The sequence below is a fragment of the Rhynchophorus ferrugineus genome, unplaced genomic scaffold, assembly GCF_030347505.1.
Source record: "Rhynchophorus ferrugineus isolate W39M unplaced genomic scaffold, kcgeb_rfMv2 rfM5, whole genome shotgun sequence".
In the NCBI taxonomy this organism is placed as follows: domain Eukaryota; kingdom Metazoa; phylum Arthropoda; class Insecta; order Coleoptera; family Curculionidae; genus Rhynchophorus; species Rhynchophorus ferrugineus.
In genome coordinates, this window is record NW_027472584.1 from 19,736,647 (window position 1) to 19,751,325 (window position 14,679).

The 14,679-nt window shown below is 32.0% G+C and overlaps 2 protein-coding genes across 3 annotated transcripts in view; both read right to left on the reverse strand.

Moving 5' to 3' along the window:
* Window positions 1–1,507: 1,507 nt before the first annotated feature.
* On the reverse strand, window positions 1,508–6,749 carry TppII (Tripeptidyl-peptidase II). The gene is made up of 13 exons (XM_076405524.1): window positions 6,621–6,749; window positions 6,260–6,564; window positions 6,073–6,201; window positions 5,520–6,012; window positions 5,110–5,353; window positions 4,850–5,046; window positions 3,615–4,797; window positions 3,322–3,556; window positions 3,022–3,269; window positions 2,735–2,967; window positions 2,409–2,676; window positions 2,192–2,354; window positions 1,508–2,142 (listed from the first exon to the last, which is right to left on the reverse strand). Exons 2-13 carry the CDS (start codon window positions 6,440–6,442, stop codon window positions 1,918–1,920), a joined length of 3,801 nt encoding a protein of 1,266 aa, XP_076261639.1. The 5' UTR covers window positions 6,443–6,564; window positions 6,621–6,749; the 3' UTR covers window positions 1,508–1,917.
* Window positions 6,750–7,068: 319 nt separating this feature from the next.
* PlexA (Plexin A) overlaps window positions 7,069–14,679 on the reverse strand; it is a 366,159-nt gene continuing 358,548 nt past the window's right edge. For both annotated transcript variants that reach the window (XM_076405520.1, XM_076405522.1), the window contains exons 10-17: window positions 13,749–14,328; window positions 13,041–13,329; window positions 12,722–12,970; window positions 11,613–12,656; window positions 11,376–11,556; window positions 10,607–11,317; window positions 10,402–10,547; window positions 7,069–10,307 (exon numbers count right to left, since the gene is read on the reverse strand). In XM_076405520.1, coding sequence (XP_076261635.1) covers window positions 10,131–10,307; window positions 10,402–10,547; window positions 10,607–11,317; window positions 11,376–11,556; window positions 11,613–12,656; window positions 12,722–12,970; window positions 13,041–13,329; window positions 13,749–14,328 — 3,377 coding nt within the window. In that variant the 3' untranslated portion in view covers window positions 7,069–10,130. The remainder of the gene's footprint in view (window positions 10,308–10,401; window positions 10,548–10,606; window positions 11,318–11,375; window positions 11,557–11,612; window positions 12,657–12,721; window positions 12,971–13,040; window positions 13,330–13,748; window positions 14,329–14,679) is intronic.

Consider the following 14,679-nt stretch of genomic DNA (forward strand, 5'->3'; position numbering starts at 1 on the left):
TTATATAATTACCAAATAGAGTATATATAGAGAAACAATAATTCCAATAAACATTTTTAAATATGTTTTTTTAATGCCAGTAGATACTGATGGATATATTAGCTATGCTATTAATTATTATATTTATAGTTATACATAATTAATTATTATGATATGTTTATAATAATACTAAAATTAGTAGATGGCGCTGCATAAGCAATATGTACGTTATAAATACAAAACAAAATTTTAAAATATAAAAACTTCACAGTGTCCATATCATTATTTATCAAATTATTTGTTTATTTATGATATAATTATGAATAAGTTTATCTACACATAAATTATTTTTGGTTTGATTCATCTTATTAATCTAGCATGATTACTGGCGTAATTCACCTAAGTCTATGGCGTAATTGATTATCAGATTTTACACACTTGCTTATGAGCAATCCCAAACATAAATTTAAATCGATCTCAGGCATGATAAATATAAAATTATTTTTAATATAAAGTTGCAGACTATCGGGGAGAAAATATAACGATGTAGAAACATCTACAATATGTATATGTTGTTTATGAATATATTTAAAACATATACGCGCACCCACTATGATCTTAGTTTCAACAGCAATGTGATACATTTATTAGATTTGCGACTATAATAAAAACAATCGTTTAAAATATCCGGCGCATTCACCATAATATATAATACAATGTGTATATATTTCAATGCTTCATGCATTTATAAGCATAGTGGCAGATCCAAGGCTAGAGAACTCATGTCCTCCTTTATATCATCGGAGTCATTTCGAGACAAGATTTATTTGAAAAGTATGTTTATCCATGGGAGAAAGGGCCCTAAAACAAAATTTCGGATATGCTAATGCGTCATGTACAGTCCTCGGCATTAAACCCACTGACTGGTGGACTTACCCAGGCTGGTTACTGGGTTCAGTTCATTTTCATTATCGGATTTTGTACTCTTGGCTTTTGGACAATTACAAACATAAATTTACGACCGTGTCCCAGCAGGATTCGAATCAGCGATATCACAACAGTCGGCAACACATTGCTCCAACCAAGCCGGCTAAATATGTTTGTTTATGTATATATATATATAAATATAAATTATAAATATTACTCTATGGTTCTCCGCTCGTCGAGAGAATCATCGTGCACTGCACATCGGAATATTAGATCTGATTGATGAATCCTCCACCGCCCGCACCCTGAGTTCGCCTTGACAGTGCTTGTTTTAAGCTGGTCCGTGTGCACATGATATCAGTGCATTTATAGCTCGCGGATATAATAATGTGTGGAAACGGGAATTTTGATAAAATGCCGGACAATTTTTTTAACCTAATATTGTGCACCCCAAAGTATTGCGGCCGCTGTTCCGAAGCCCAAAATTTTAGTATAGTACTGCCCACTGAGATGTCTACGGCTTTTGTTAAATATTTCAGGGCTACTTGACTTATCAAACAACTTATAGATATCAACAGAAAAAAAAAACAATAGCAACTTTATATTTTAATGAATTAATGACATTTTTTCTGAAAATTGGTTACATATAATGCCAAAAAATAAAAAACAATATATAATATTAGTGTACATAATTCGCAAAAAATGTTTTATTACTTGATTATACACTTTCTCTATTTAAATGAATATATTTTCTTCTAAATAAATTCATATTAAGTAGGGAACAGCGTGACAAATCATCAAATACATTTTAAAATAATATATTTTTCAAAAAAAAGCTATTATGAGACTAATTAAGTCTACAAATAATAGTAGTTAACGAATATGATAAATCCCGATTCAGTTAAAATATTACACACTTAAAACAATTTAAGTTAAAATGTATTTTGAACAACATTTCAATATTGAATTATACGAAAGTTAATCGGCTTTGTTAAAAGTGGATTTATACTATTAAAATGGTCTATAAGCATTAGGATACTTTGAAGGCAACATTCGTTCTAAGTAGATCACAATATGTTTCCATTCCAATTCTTGACATATCTCAATAATTCTCTTCTCCACCTCCTCGTTAGGTTTATCTTCTTGAAGTTTAAGAATATATTTTAACAACCTTCCATACTGGTGTTTCACAAATGAATGCCATATAGCAAAATACAATACATGAGTTGTTAAAACCTGAAAATGTTGTATTTGTATTATATCACTTTTTTATATTTCTACTTACTTTGGCATCACTTGGATCCACAAATTTTAATAAAGCTTTCCAAGCGTTACCAATGTCTTGCATCTTTGTATCACCACCTTCTGATAAAGTATGTATACGGCACAATGCAATTCCTTTTCTGGCAAGACATTCTAAATACACGTTTTTCTGTTGTTCCATTTGCCTAAAATTTTAATATTAAATATTACAATTATCTAATAAGGAAATACAATCTTACACTTTATATTTAGTTGCGTCAGACCTCAAATCGGTTTTTGTTGCCATATATGCTAAAATATTCTCTTCATTCACGCTCTCTAAAACTCGTTCGCAGGTACTAATAACTTTGTTTAAATCCTCAACAGTTCCACTTGTTTTTTTAATAACACTTGGTAATATTCTTTTATCAAGAGGATCGATCAATTGTAAATAAGATGAATATACCGGAAAATAATTTGGATAGGTTTTTGTAACATCATCAAAGAACTTCTCTCCTTTCTCTTTATCTATAACACAAATTCCATGATAAATTAATCATTACGCGTATCACTACGTCAGTATTACCGAGCTTTGGAATCCAACTAGTTTGTAAATCTCTGATTGCTTCATTATATTCATCAATTTTTGTTTTATCTGAATTTGATCCTCCATTATTAGATACTGTTTTCTTTGGACTGCTATTATCAGTTAAAAAATATTTTATTGGATACATATCAACTTTTTTCGCAGACTCGTCCTTTGTATAAGTAATATAACCTGAGAGATAGTGAGCTGCGTTGTTTGATTTAATTGGAAATCTAAGATAAACATTAAATTAACATAACATTTTATAGAAATTTACGCAACCGTACTTATCTGATGCTAATGGAGCAATATATAAGGGCACCACAGTATAAGGATTCGAATTATGAGTGACGCCAGCTTTCTTACCACCAATCAGCGCTTGAGAATAAGACAAGTAAACATCCATGGTTATTCCATTAGCGAGCTTTTGTTGGAGTAGTAATGGGGCTTCATTAATTTTTTCTAAATAATCTTTTTTATCATGACGAACTTGAAGCCTGATTACATAATCTCCTTTCTCCAATTTTACTGTATACTGGAATTTAAATTATCTTATTCTACTGTTACCTAACAACTAATAAACTTACTTTTGATGGGTAAGCATCACCAGTACCCAACAATTGTTTATTGCAATCAAAAAGTAACCAAAGCTGGGACTCATATTCCGATTCATATAACATATCACTGAGCAGTGATAAATTTGGAGAAACTTCACAAGCCTTGGTAATACTGAAGTTGTATACTAGAACTAGTTCATATATTTGTCTATTAGGCGGTATAACATCACGATTTGTTAATGGAACAATTTTTCCCTCAGATGGCCTGAAAAAACAATACATTATTTTCTTTTCAATGTCGTTTAATAAGACCTTAAACTCACTTAAGAATTTGTACTGAGTTCTTTAATATAATATAAGGAGATATTTCCTCTCCTTGTAAAGTTTTTACTTCGACAGCATGGATACCATCTGCCGCGTGCATATTAATATTAGGTTGATTAGGTTTTATACCATAAAATGATAATGAATAGTCTAAAGTAGCTTCCCCTATGTTAGCCCAGTATTTTGCTATTACGAGTTCTAACACATAATCACCCTTAACTTGAAAGCAAATATAAGAATCAGTCTTTGATGTTACTGTAATAGTTTTATTCGATTCTAATGATTTGCAATTTTGTCTGGGCAAACATTGGATCGTGTGAATGACAAAACATCCACTATCTTCATTAGAAGTGAGCTTCAATGCTGCCCAGGTTGCCATATTAGGAACCACAAGGTAGTGTCTTTTTATAGTATTAGATTTAAAGGGTACACCACTATATTTTACAGTATATTTTGGTTCTGTTATTTCCTTTGGTTGTATAACTGTTATAGGTATTTTAAATACTGGACCTTTTGCTATACAATTTACATCAAAAGCATTAATAAAAGTGGAATGCAAACCTTCACTTAACGAAGACGTATCTATGTTTACAGCAAATGTTCTAGCAAAATTAGAAAGATCTAAATGTTTGGGAAACTGAACAAAATTACCATCACAAGTTAAAACAAATTTCATATTAAAATTGATCTTAGTTTGTGCTGATACCTCATCCTCATTTAAGAAATGTGGATCAACACTGACTTTAAATGTATGCTTGTTAGTGTTGATTTTAGTTCTAAGATATATTCCTTTTGCATTGCTTGAACTGCATTGTATTTGAAATCTTATATCCCTTTCTTGGATATCATTGTACAATACCAGATAATCGAAAGCTTTCTCAACTTGTATCAATCCAGCTCCTTGGGCAGGAATTTCAACACCTTCTATAAAATTGGCAGTATTTTCCAATGCCCTTCTGATTGAATATGGGGAATATGATAAATCTTGTTGTATAAGGCCTGATATTAGTAAGCATATTGCTCCAGCACAATTTGGTGATGCCATGGATGTTCCATTCATTAACTGTGAATATCTTAAGGTGAAATTGGGAACAGATGTGATTGCACCACCTGGTGCACAAACATGCACACCTATACCTCCATCAATAGTAGGTCCTCTTGATGACCATGTGTAAGGAGCACCTGGGAAATTATGTAATAATAATGAATTTTTTAAATTTTAGTTTATATATACCAGGAAGTTTTTGCCTCATGGCATACTCAGCAACCATCATATCTGGTGAAACGTAAGCACCTACACTAATAATAGGTTCATCATTGATGTCAGATGGGGTGCTAATTGTACTTAAAGCTGGACCACTATTTCCAGCTGATGAAACCCATATGATACCATATTTATTTACAATTTCATTAACTAGTTCTCCAATTCGCCTTGAAAAACCAAAAAAAAGTTATCCAAACCAAAACAAATTTGGGATTTTTTATTAGTCTCACCCTGTATCAACCCAGTGAGCATGCTCACCATAACTCATATTAATTATATGAATATCCATTTTCTGTTTAAGCTCTATCATTTTAATCATGGCTCGAATAATGGCAGTTCCAGTTTCCATTGATCCTAGTCTACCATCTCCTATAGTTAAAGATATAATTTGAGCACCCGGCGCAAGGCCATTTTGTTCTGGAGATTCTGGGAAATAAGCTGATGCTATTGAAGCTACATGAGTACCATGACTTGCTTTAAAAGACAATAGAATTGTAAATGTTAGTAAGTCCATTAGGATAATGTCAAAGTAAACAATGATGAAATTTTTCTATGTTTAGATAAGATATTGTCTTTCTCTGATTACATCATCTACTATTTATATTTACTGTTAAATATAGATAAATATATTTTTACTTACAGCATACACCCACTAACTCCAAAATATCTCCATTTTCATGAACATTAACACTAAAGTTTAAACTATCTTGTTTAGTCAATGGCAGATATTCATGAGTAATACTATATTCACCCAATAAAGGACATTCGGACAAGTCATTCGTTTCACTGGTATTAACACAGCACATCCACTTTTCTCCATCATGGAATAAAATGCAATCATAAACTGGCCCTGAATCTGTGAACTTTTTATCTAAATTATTTAATATATCTAGCTTAGCATCTAGATCTTCTTTTTCTAATTTATCATTTTCATTTGAATTGTTGCTATGTTGATTATCTAGGCTTGACAATTTACGATTTAAATCACTAATGATTTTTCTATGGCCCTCTTCCCATTGTTTCTTCTTGAATTCTGCCTTGATACGATCCTTTAATTTATCTGGGTATAAATCAAAGGCGTTTTTCACACCAATTCTATATGTACCTGTTGGGTTTTTCCAGTGACTTGGTAACTAGAAAATTAAAAGTTAAATAATCTTTAATCAATATATCATAAATATTGTGTTAAATACCTTCATTTTTCTACCTGTTAAACCTGTAATATAGCCATCTTCAGGTTTGACAATAGTAGTTGTGTTTACATCTCCACAACCACTACAGTCAAATCTTTCAATTATTTTAATTTTTCCATCACTAGTTTGCTATAAGGATAAATTATTTGAAGTGAATAACAAATAAATATCATAAACTATAGCTTACTTGTAAACCAGGTGCTCCTGGATCAACCCCTGAATCTAATATTGCTATAACAACATTTCTTCCATCATAGTTAGGATATTTTGAAAGAAAAGATATTGCTCCTGTTTCTTTTTTAGGAAGCAAGCCCCATAATGGAAAATCATTATCTGGTACATCGCGTATCTTCAAATCCCCATGCATCATGTAATTTTAAAAGCAACACTGATAGAATTTATACCAACACTACAGCACACTGCAACTGAATGAGTTAGACTTCTCGTAACCTCATTAAATTTGTAAACGTCAAGATGGAAATGTCTAAGCATCTAGTAAACAGAAAATTGTAATTCAAATTAGTTCACGTATATTTCATTTATATTACGTAATTTACAGTACAAAACGTTGCAATGATTAAAGGTAATGTATTTTTTTAATTCAATTTTATTTTTTTTATAATATAGAGGTCATCAAAATCAGCTGATTCATATTAGGCCATCGACATTGAAGTTCCACGTATTATTTATGACAAAAGGATTCTTTATTATTGTTCTTAAGTTGAGGTTATCTCCTGTAGATGGTGCCACTGAGAAATTATATATTAAAATTAAGTAAAAAAATTAGAAAACGAGTTAAAAGATAATTTGTTATACTTAGTTTCTTTAAAAAGTTCGCTATAATGAAATGTACTATTTAAAAAAGTTATATATCATTACTCTATTATAGTTTTTTTATTACACCATCTAACAGTGTTAGATTTTTTAAAATAGTCATCTTACGCATTGCCTCTTTAATGGAAGTAATTGGGGATTATTGAAATAAAACTACAATCATTATTTTTCTATTAAGTAGTTTAGTAACTCCATTCAGTCTTTTATAATAACATATAGTAATACATTACCATTCATATTGTTACAGATGCAATCAGATATACACACAGTACTATGAATATATCAAGAGATGATGCTTACATATAAACACAATATTCATTCATTCCATCGTACTTACATACATACATTTAATATTTACAATTCTTACTATGCAGTTGTCCAGAAGCATTTTTTTGGCATAAAAATTTTATATACAATACTTAAATAAAATAAAGAATCAAAAATTGAAAAAACAGATTACATAGTTATTAAGAAAATTTATAAAAGTGTGCCTATCTGGACATGATATGCGTAGCTGTCCATAAGCTATTTTGAGAAATACATTGTTCCAATAAGGACGGTGACAATATTCGTAATTATTAAATTAAATTTACTAACTTCTTAAAAGAATTTACACAATTAGAAAATATTTTGAAATAGCATACATTTATTTTGTTCCCATAATAAATATTATAAGAGTGGTCAAAAATCTAACGATTATAGACTGAATAGCAGTTTGCAATCTGATTTTACTTTTAAATTACATTCAAGTTTTCTCAGAAACTGTAGGGTAACTATATGACAAATATTGCTAAACCGTTAAAATAATCACTAGATTTCCAAGTCTGCTTAAACATATTCACTTTGAGGCAGTATTAAAAAATATAAAAACACACTATAAACACAAATTACAATTGAAATATAAACTACCCCAAAGTATTATAATATTTTACAACAAAACAGATATTTTATAAAATAATAATAAAAGTATTAAAAAATGTTAAAACAAATACTTATACATATATCACTAAATTGAGACAATATTGCAACTTAAGAAAATCACTGAATGTTTCTATGGCATGATACTTTTGTTAATCTCTATAATTCACAGATAATATTAAGACTTAACTATACTTAAGCACGCTCTCACTAAAATGGGAATGTTGTAAAACACTTAAAACTATAAAATAGGCAGTATAGTTATTGCTTAAAAACAAATTAATATTAAATTGAAATAAAGCAATCTTAATGAGTATTAAAATTAATTATTAACACATATTCAGAAACATTCAGTAATAGAGGAAATTGTTTTAATGATACATATAACAATATATTTAAATTCATTACAGTAAAAATGTTTAAAAATTAAAAATGAAAATGTATTACATATATATTTTTAAATAATAAATGATAATTACTTAAAGCATTTAGGCTAAAAATGTGTTACCTCGAATACTTAATGTTTCAGATAGTATTAATAGCTAATACCTGACAGAGATATAGTTTTGTTAGTATTAGAAAATTTGAATGAATGGGAGGTAACACGTTATTATACTAATCGCTGTAAAATAGGGCCTTTTTGTTATTCGATACACATTTATTATATATAGTTTTTATTGGGAGACCTTGAAATGGAACCAATGCGTCAGGTAGCTGTAGGCAGCAACACTGTCCAAAAAAACTGTCGGTGCGGCAACTTATATTATACACTTCCAAACAGAAAATACACACCTACTTACCATTTATTTTTATAGTTAAAAAGCCCTTCGTCACTTACAATTATATTTAAACACATAATATGGTGAGAATTTTTTCTGTTAGGCAGTGTACTATGCTGGTTGTTTACATAAAACTTACACAGCCTTAGGACACGTACACAAAACCACATTGAGAACGACCTTGTGCATAGTTTGTATAGATTTGAGACATTCATTGATTGAAACGGTCGCGAATAATACTACACCCTGGTGCTTCCTTTTAGCGGAAGACAATCATTAATGATTGTATTCGTTTGGTGTACCTTAGTTCTACCAGCTTTTACATGTGACATTGACATCGACTTTAATACATAAATGGAACCTCTAACATCTGCGGGTGATGCGTTAATTTTGTACACTTTGCAATATGAGTTGAGTACTGTTGAAAGTGTCCACGTTGATGTCAGAGTTTCTATCAGAGGTTATGGCTAACATACCAAAACCTACATAAGACTAAATTGAAATATGTAAAAATTGACTGGTTTTTTTTTAAAGAGGGGGAATGTCAGAACGAGTCGGTAGAGTAGAAGTACGGTACAAGATTCCAACTAAAATATAAAAATATTAAACTGTATAAAGGTATAATAATTATACACATATCAAAAAAGCATTGTTAGACTTGATATTCCAGTTAATTATCAATAATATGGACTAAGGCTGAAATAATCAGCACAACAAAGCATAATTCTAGTATTATCATAAAAATATAGTACATTCATTTTTGGAGGCAGCCACACTCAATCTACCAGAGGCACTTCAAAGTCACTGAGTGAGTACTGTCCCCGCATATACACTGAACAATTATAATTGCACAACAGCAATTTGTAACACACAAAGAATTTAGTCTGTAGGGATATGTATTGCTTAGTCCATCCCCCTTCTGTATGACTCCCATTTTCATTTAAGTTCCAGGATGCATAACGCTGAAGTGAAATTCACTTCTTTCATAACAGACGCAGCATATTGTGATTTGGCTCAGGACATAGAATAATTTTTTTATTACTTCTTTAATAACCCAGCCAGAAAATGTGTAATTAAAATGAATGTTCTGAGAAACAAGATAACCTTTTTTCGATACTAAACATTCTATAAAAGGCACTTACCAATTGAGCAAATGTCATATATAAAATTGTAACAAAAAAAAAACAGTTAACATTATCATAAATAAAAATTTCTATTAAAAACAAAATGACTGCATAAATACATCACAATATAATGCGTTTTACATAAGAAGTAAAAAATGTTTCACGCTTAATTGTTGAAAGCTGTCACGCACAGTATGACCATGGGGTTGACAGCTAGGTAGGGGACTAATTTGGCGTATAATGTTTATCAGCAAGCTAACTCCTGAAGTGCGGGCGAGAGAGGCGGGGCCGATGGTCTCATAAGGTCGATGCCATCATCCGATGTTGGATGTATCGGCAAAGTATCGTCTGATGAGCACATCAGGTCGAGCTCCGCTGACTGGCACGTCAGGTCAGGCCAATATCATGGTTGCCCGGCCTCACTCATTATTTTGTGTGCCTGTTCTAATTTGAGAGCTAAGCGTTGTTTTTGGGAGAACTCATCCTCTTCCAATGTCACGGTGAGTTGTTCGTTGTACTTCATCGCATAAGTATATAACTCGTGAAGAGCGCAATTTGTATTGAACTCAGTTGTATGAAGCTGTAAAATAATGTCATAAATAAGTTAAAACTTCTATCTATTTCAGCTAGTCATACAACTCCCATATTTGCAATATATAATCAAATATACTTACTCTGGAATCTTCAGCTAACATTGCATTCATGTCTTGGTCAGAAATAACAGGCATCATTTTGATATCAGAATAATATCTATCAACCCAATCTTTGTAACAAGGAATATCCTTCGCATAAAGAAGCTTTGAGCTTGGAGAGTCTTTACCTATAATAGCATGGACATTAATAATATTTCACAGCAATCAATAATACGATTTCACTTACCCAATCTATGGTCCGATGTGGAACAGGAATCCATAAATGTTTGAGCAACCACAGAGAGGCAAGCATCAACAATATTCGACTTATGTATGTCAAATACAAAGTTAGGGTTTTTAATCAAATTTACCCAAAATCTTAACGGCAAAGAATTGCTTTTCCAAGTATGCACCACTTCTGGATCGGTGATGCCATGCTGAAGCGCTTGATCATCCAAAAAGTCAAACATATATTTTATGGCAAGAGGCAGTGCAGATCCTCTATGTGCTGTACTGAAAATAGTCTCAAAAAGATCATCCACAAATTTCTGCAGAGTACCCTTGGTGGCAAGGAGTCTGGTAAGATAAATTTCAGATACCATTTTGTTTCCTCTTTCTCCTTCTTTTTGATTATCACTATCATGGTGTTTTACTAAATGCCAAACTTTCAGTCCCTGGTCATGGTCATGATTTAATGGACTAGTAGCTCTACTCAGTGGAGGACTAACTGAACTCAATTTACTTAGGTTTAAGGTTTCATATTTGTGAGACTTATCGTTCTTATCTGAGAAGATACTCAGGTTGTAAATTGAACTTTGCTTGGATACCAAGTTAAGATATCCACCATCAGGTACTTTATAATGCTGCAGTGTATTGCGCCTTTTCCATTCTCCTTCTACTTTAGTGGTGCTGTCTTCATCATAAAGGATTAATCTACCTGAGGTACCAGTACGCCATTCTGAAAAAGAACAAATATTTTTATAAAAATTCATTAAAGATTGCTTGATGGAAATTACCCAAATCAAGATCATCCTTTTTGGGTCTTTGGGAATAGGGCGTTGCTCTATATATAGTGTCTAAACACTTCTCTTTTACTTGGCTAATAGTATCACAATCCAAAACTTTCACAGGAACATTTTCTGTATTAATATCTAATCCACCAACAAAGGCTTGCTGAGATATTGATACATATACGGTCTGAAATATAATTAATCATTAATATATAAATAATATATGTAGCAATATAAATTTACCATTGGTCTAAAATCTATTGATTGTCTAATCAGTTTTTCTTCGCTAAGAGAATATCTAGCTTCTGAAGTAATAGCATCTACAGGACCTTTATCGACTTGTTGTTTAACAGCTCTAAAAAGCATAAACAATGGTTCTCCAGCACATTCTCTAAGGAATTTATATAATAAAAATGTAAACCAAGCACTCAGCATTTTTTCTGCTACACTTTCTGTTCTTCTTAACAACAATTTCGGGTGGCTTTTGCCCTCCATACATTTTTCAATCAGTTCTGCTAAAAGAGTCTTTAAAATATCAGTGCAATATTCCATTTTGCTTTGTAGAGTAACCATTATAAGGCTAGCAACATTTACTCTATCTCGCATCGAGAAATATCTATTGCTTTCTAGAGTTCTTATGAATAAAAGTAAGAATGTTTTATTCATTATAAGTTGGCCAAACAAACGCAGTCCTTTTTCTTTGCAGATTAGTTCGGGACGTTCCCACTGCAACACCGCATGATCATCTTCATTGGGGAATAAAATTTTCATAGCATAAGTTCTGTAATCGAGGAATGGAATACCTCCCGATGTTAGGTCACTAGTTAAATCAGTCATTTCAGTTTGGAGTTCTGCAAATGCTTCTTTGCACTCTGCCGCTACTCGTAATTCTAGGATATCCATTTGTTCTTGCATGTTCTTCAAAACTCTATTGCTTTCAGTAGATTTCCGTTTGTAAGCTATTAAGAATACAATAAACGCAAATAATATGAAGACAATGATTACAATCGCTCCATATATAGTTGGTTTGGTTATTGGTCCATTTAAACTTTGTGGTGGAGAATAAGATAAATGGCCTATGTTGTATCTTAAAGAACCTCCAACTGTTACTATAACTTCTGGTATAGCTTCGCCGTTTGGTTGTCCACTCTGATCTACACCAGGGGGTTGGGCTTCGGGCGGTCGACAAGTTAACTGTTGACGGGAAAGCGACGTCACGTTACAATAGCTAGTTCCAATTCGTACTTCAACATCGGATTCTTGACAAGCTCGATCGATATTTTGACCCTGAAATAAATTAAACGGTTTTTTTTTCATTTTAATTTTTTGACATTAGTTGCAATGTAACTCACGTTTATATTTAGGTAGTCAGATTTATAGTATTTGACTGCTTTATCAAATGGATAAAATGTCGGGTTAGGGTATAGCAAGAATGGGTTGAATTCCTTGTTTAACGTTAAATTTTGGACGCCAGTGACATTATCCATGCGAAAACCGTACTCTAATTTTAGTGGGTTGTCAGCGTCAAGTTTAGAATCATCAATTTCATCTATTACTGGACTGTTACACATCATACTGACGTTACTTAATACAGTACATTCCTGGAAGAAATATAAGAACAAGCAATATAATAATTAGAACCAACATATATTTATATAATTTAATACTCACGCTAACAAACATCTTTTGTTCGTAGAACACATACATCTGGGGCTTTTGTATGTAAGCTAAATTTTTCCCTGTTACTGATATTTTTATTCCTCCAGCAGGAATACCTTTCGGGAACTTTATTTGACCCGTTTGTACTCCGGATTCGGCCGATTCAATAACTGGGTCGTCAACATATTCAAACATCATATTTTCTAAATATCTGTCGCCTTTATCAAATTTCATTCTTAGTTTTTTCTTTGATATATTATCCGATGCGCTGGTAATACATAACGCTTGATTTTGGTCAGTTCTAGACAAAAAAACAATCATCATTAAGATATTATTGTTAGGAAGAGAAGAATGAAAAAAAAAAATATCGGATAAAGACTGAATTCTGAAAAGGCCCTTTAAGATTAATTTCTGGTAAATGACTTGGAAAAAGAGTTTATTTTGTGTATATAGTGGATTTTTTGATATCTTATCAGGAGGATATTGCCTCATAAAATTACCTGCTATTTATGGGTAGCAGGGGAGATAATCAGGGTAGGGGGAGATATGCTCTAGAGATTAAGGGTAAAGGATATTTAGAACTTCCACATTTTATAGAGTTTTGGGATTCACAATACAGCTTTTAATTTAATGAGTGTAAAACCATTTTCAGAATTTGTCTTCAGTTTCATTTCTTAAGTAAATAGGTTTCATTCGGTTAGTTAAAAAAAAGGAACTTACGAGACAATTTTACAAGGTAAGTCTTCGAGGAAAGCTTGAATATTGCTTCCGGCGTTCATATATTCTCCAGTAATATGTAAAGCGGTACCTCCGGATTTCGGACCATGTCTAGGCGATATGCCTGTTATAGCTGGATCGACGAATTTGTAGTGACCTTTCGATTCGCCTCTGTAATCTTGGACTTTAACAGTAACGGGTCCTTGTCTTGGTTCTCTTGTACCAGGTCCATCAACGATACAAACTATTTCTTTGGTTTTTAAGTAAAGATGCTCGTAGGGTTGACAATTAATGCCGGCAATATTCACGCCCGTGTAAATATCTTGGAACGTTTTTCCTAAATTAATGCCCCTGATGGTGATATTGGTACCACCTTCCCAAGGTCCCAGCTCGGGACTGAACGAGGTCACTTCGGGATTAGGACAGGTTTCACTTCTGTTCAACCAAACAGCGGTACCTTTTTCGCAATGTTCTTTTACTTCGCATCGGTCAGAACTCTGACACCATCCGCATTCATATTTTTCAGAGAGTGCTAAACATATGCCACAATTGTCAGCCATATCATGACAACGATAAATTACAACTGTAAAAAAATGCGAGTGTTATTTGATTGAAGAATAATGAAATATTAGTTTAGGTACTTATAAAGAAACTATAAGAAACTTGTGTGCGTTATTTTTACAGTTTAATCAAAATAATGTTGCTAAAAGTCATTGCTTATTATTGTGGGGGGTTTAAAAATGATGATGCAATGGCGGCTTTGAAGTTGTAACTTGTTGTATCAACCTCAAAAAAAGTATTATATATAACACTTTCAGTTGAAAATTCTACTTCAAAATTAAAAAAAACTACTTCAAAAGATGGTCAATTCAATATTACTCGTTTACTAATAATATAAATAGTTGAATAAAAAAAATTACACCAAATATTTTGT

What these genes read in the sequence shown, in the direction of transcription:
- TppII (XM_076405524.1), bottom strand. Translation starts at nt 6,442, where the DNA reads ATGATGCATGGGGATTTGAAGATACGCGATGTACCAGATAATGATTTT. An exon ending in TAACAGGTAGAAAAATGAAG is followed by an intron (nt 6,013 to 6,072) that starts GTATTTAACACA and finishes TTAATTTTCTAG; the next exon opens with TTACCAAGTCACTGGAAAAA. An exon ending in GGAGTTAGTGGGTGTATGCT is followed by an intron (nt 5,354 to 5,519) that starts GTAAGTAAAAAT and finishes TGTCTTTTAAAG; the next exon opens with CAAGTCATGGTACTCATGTA.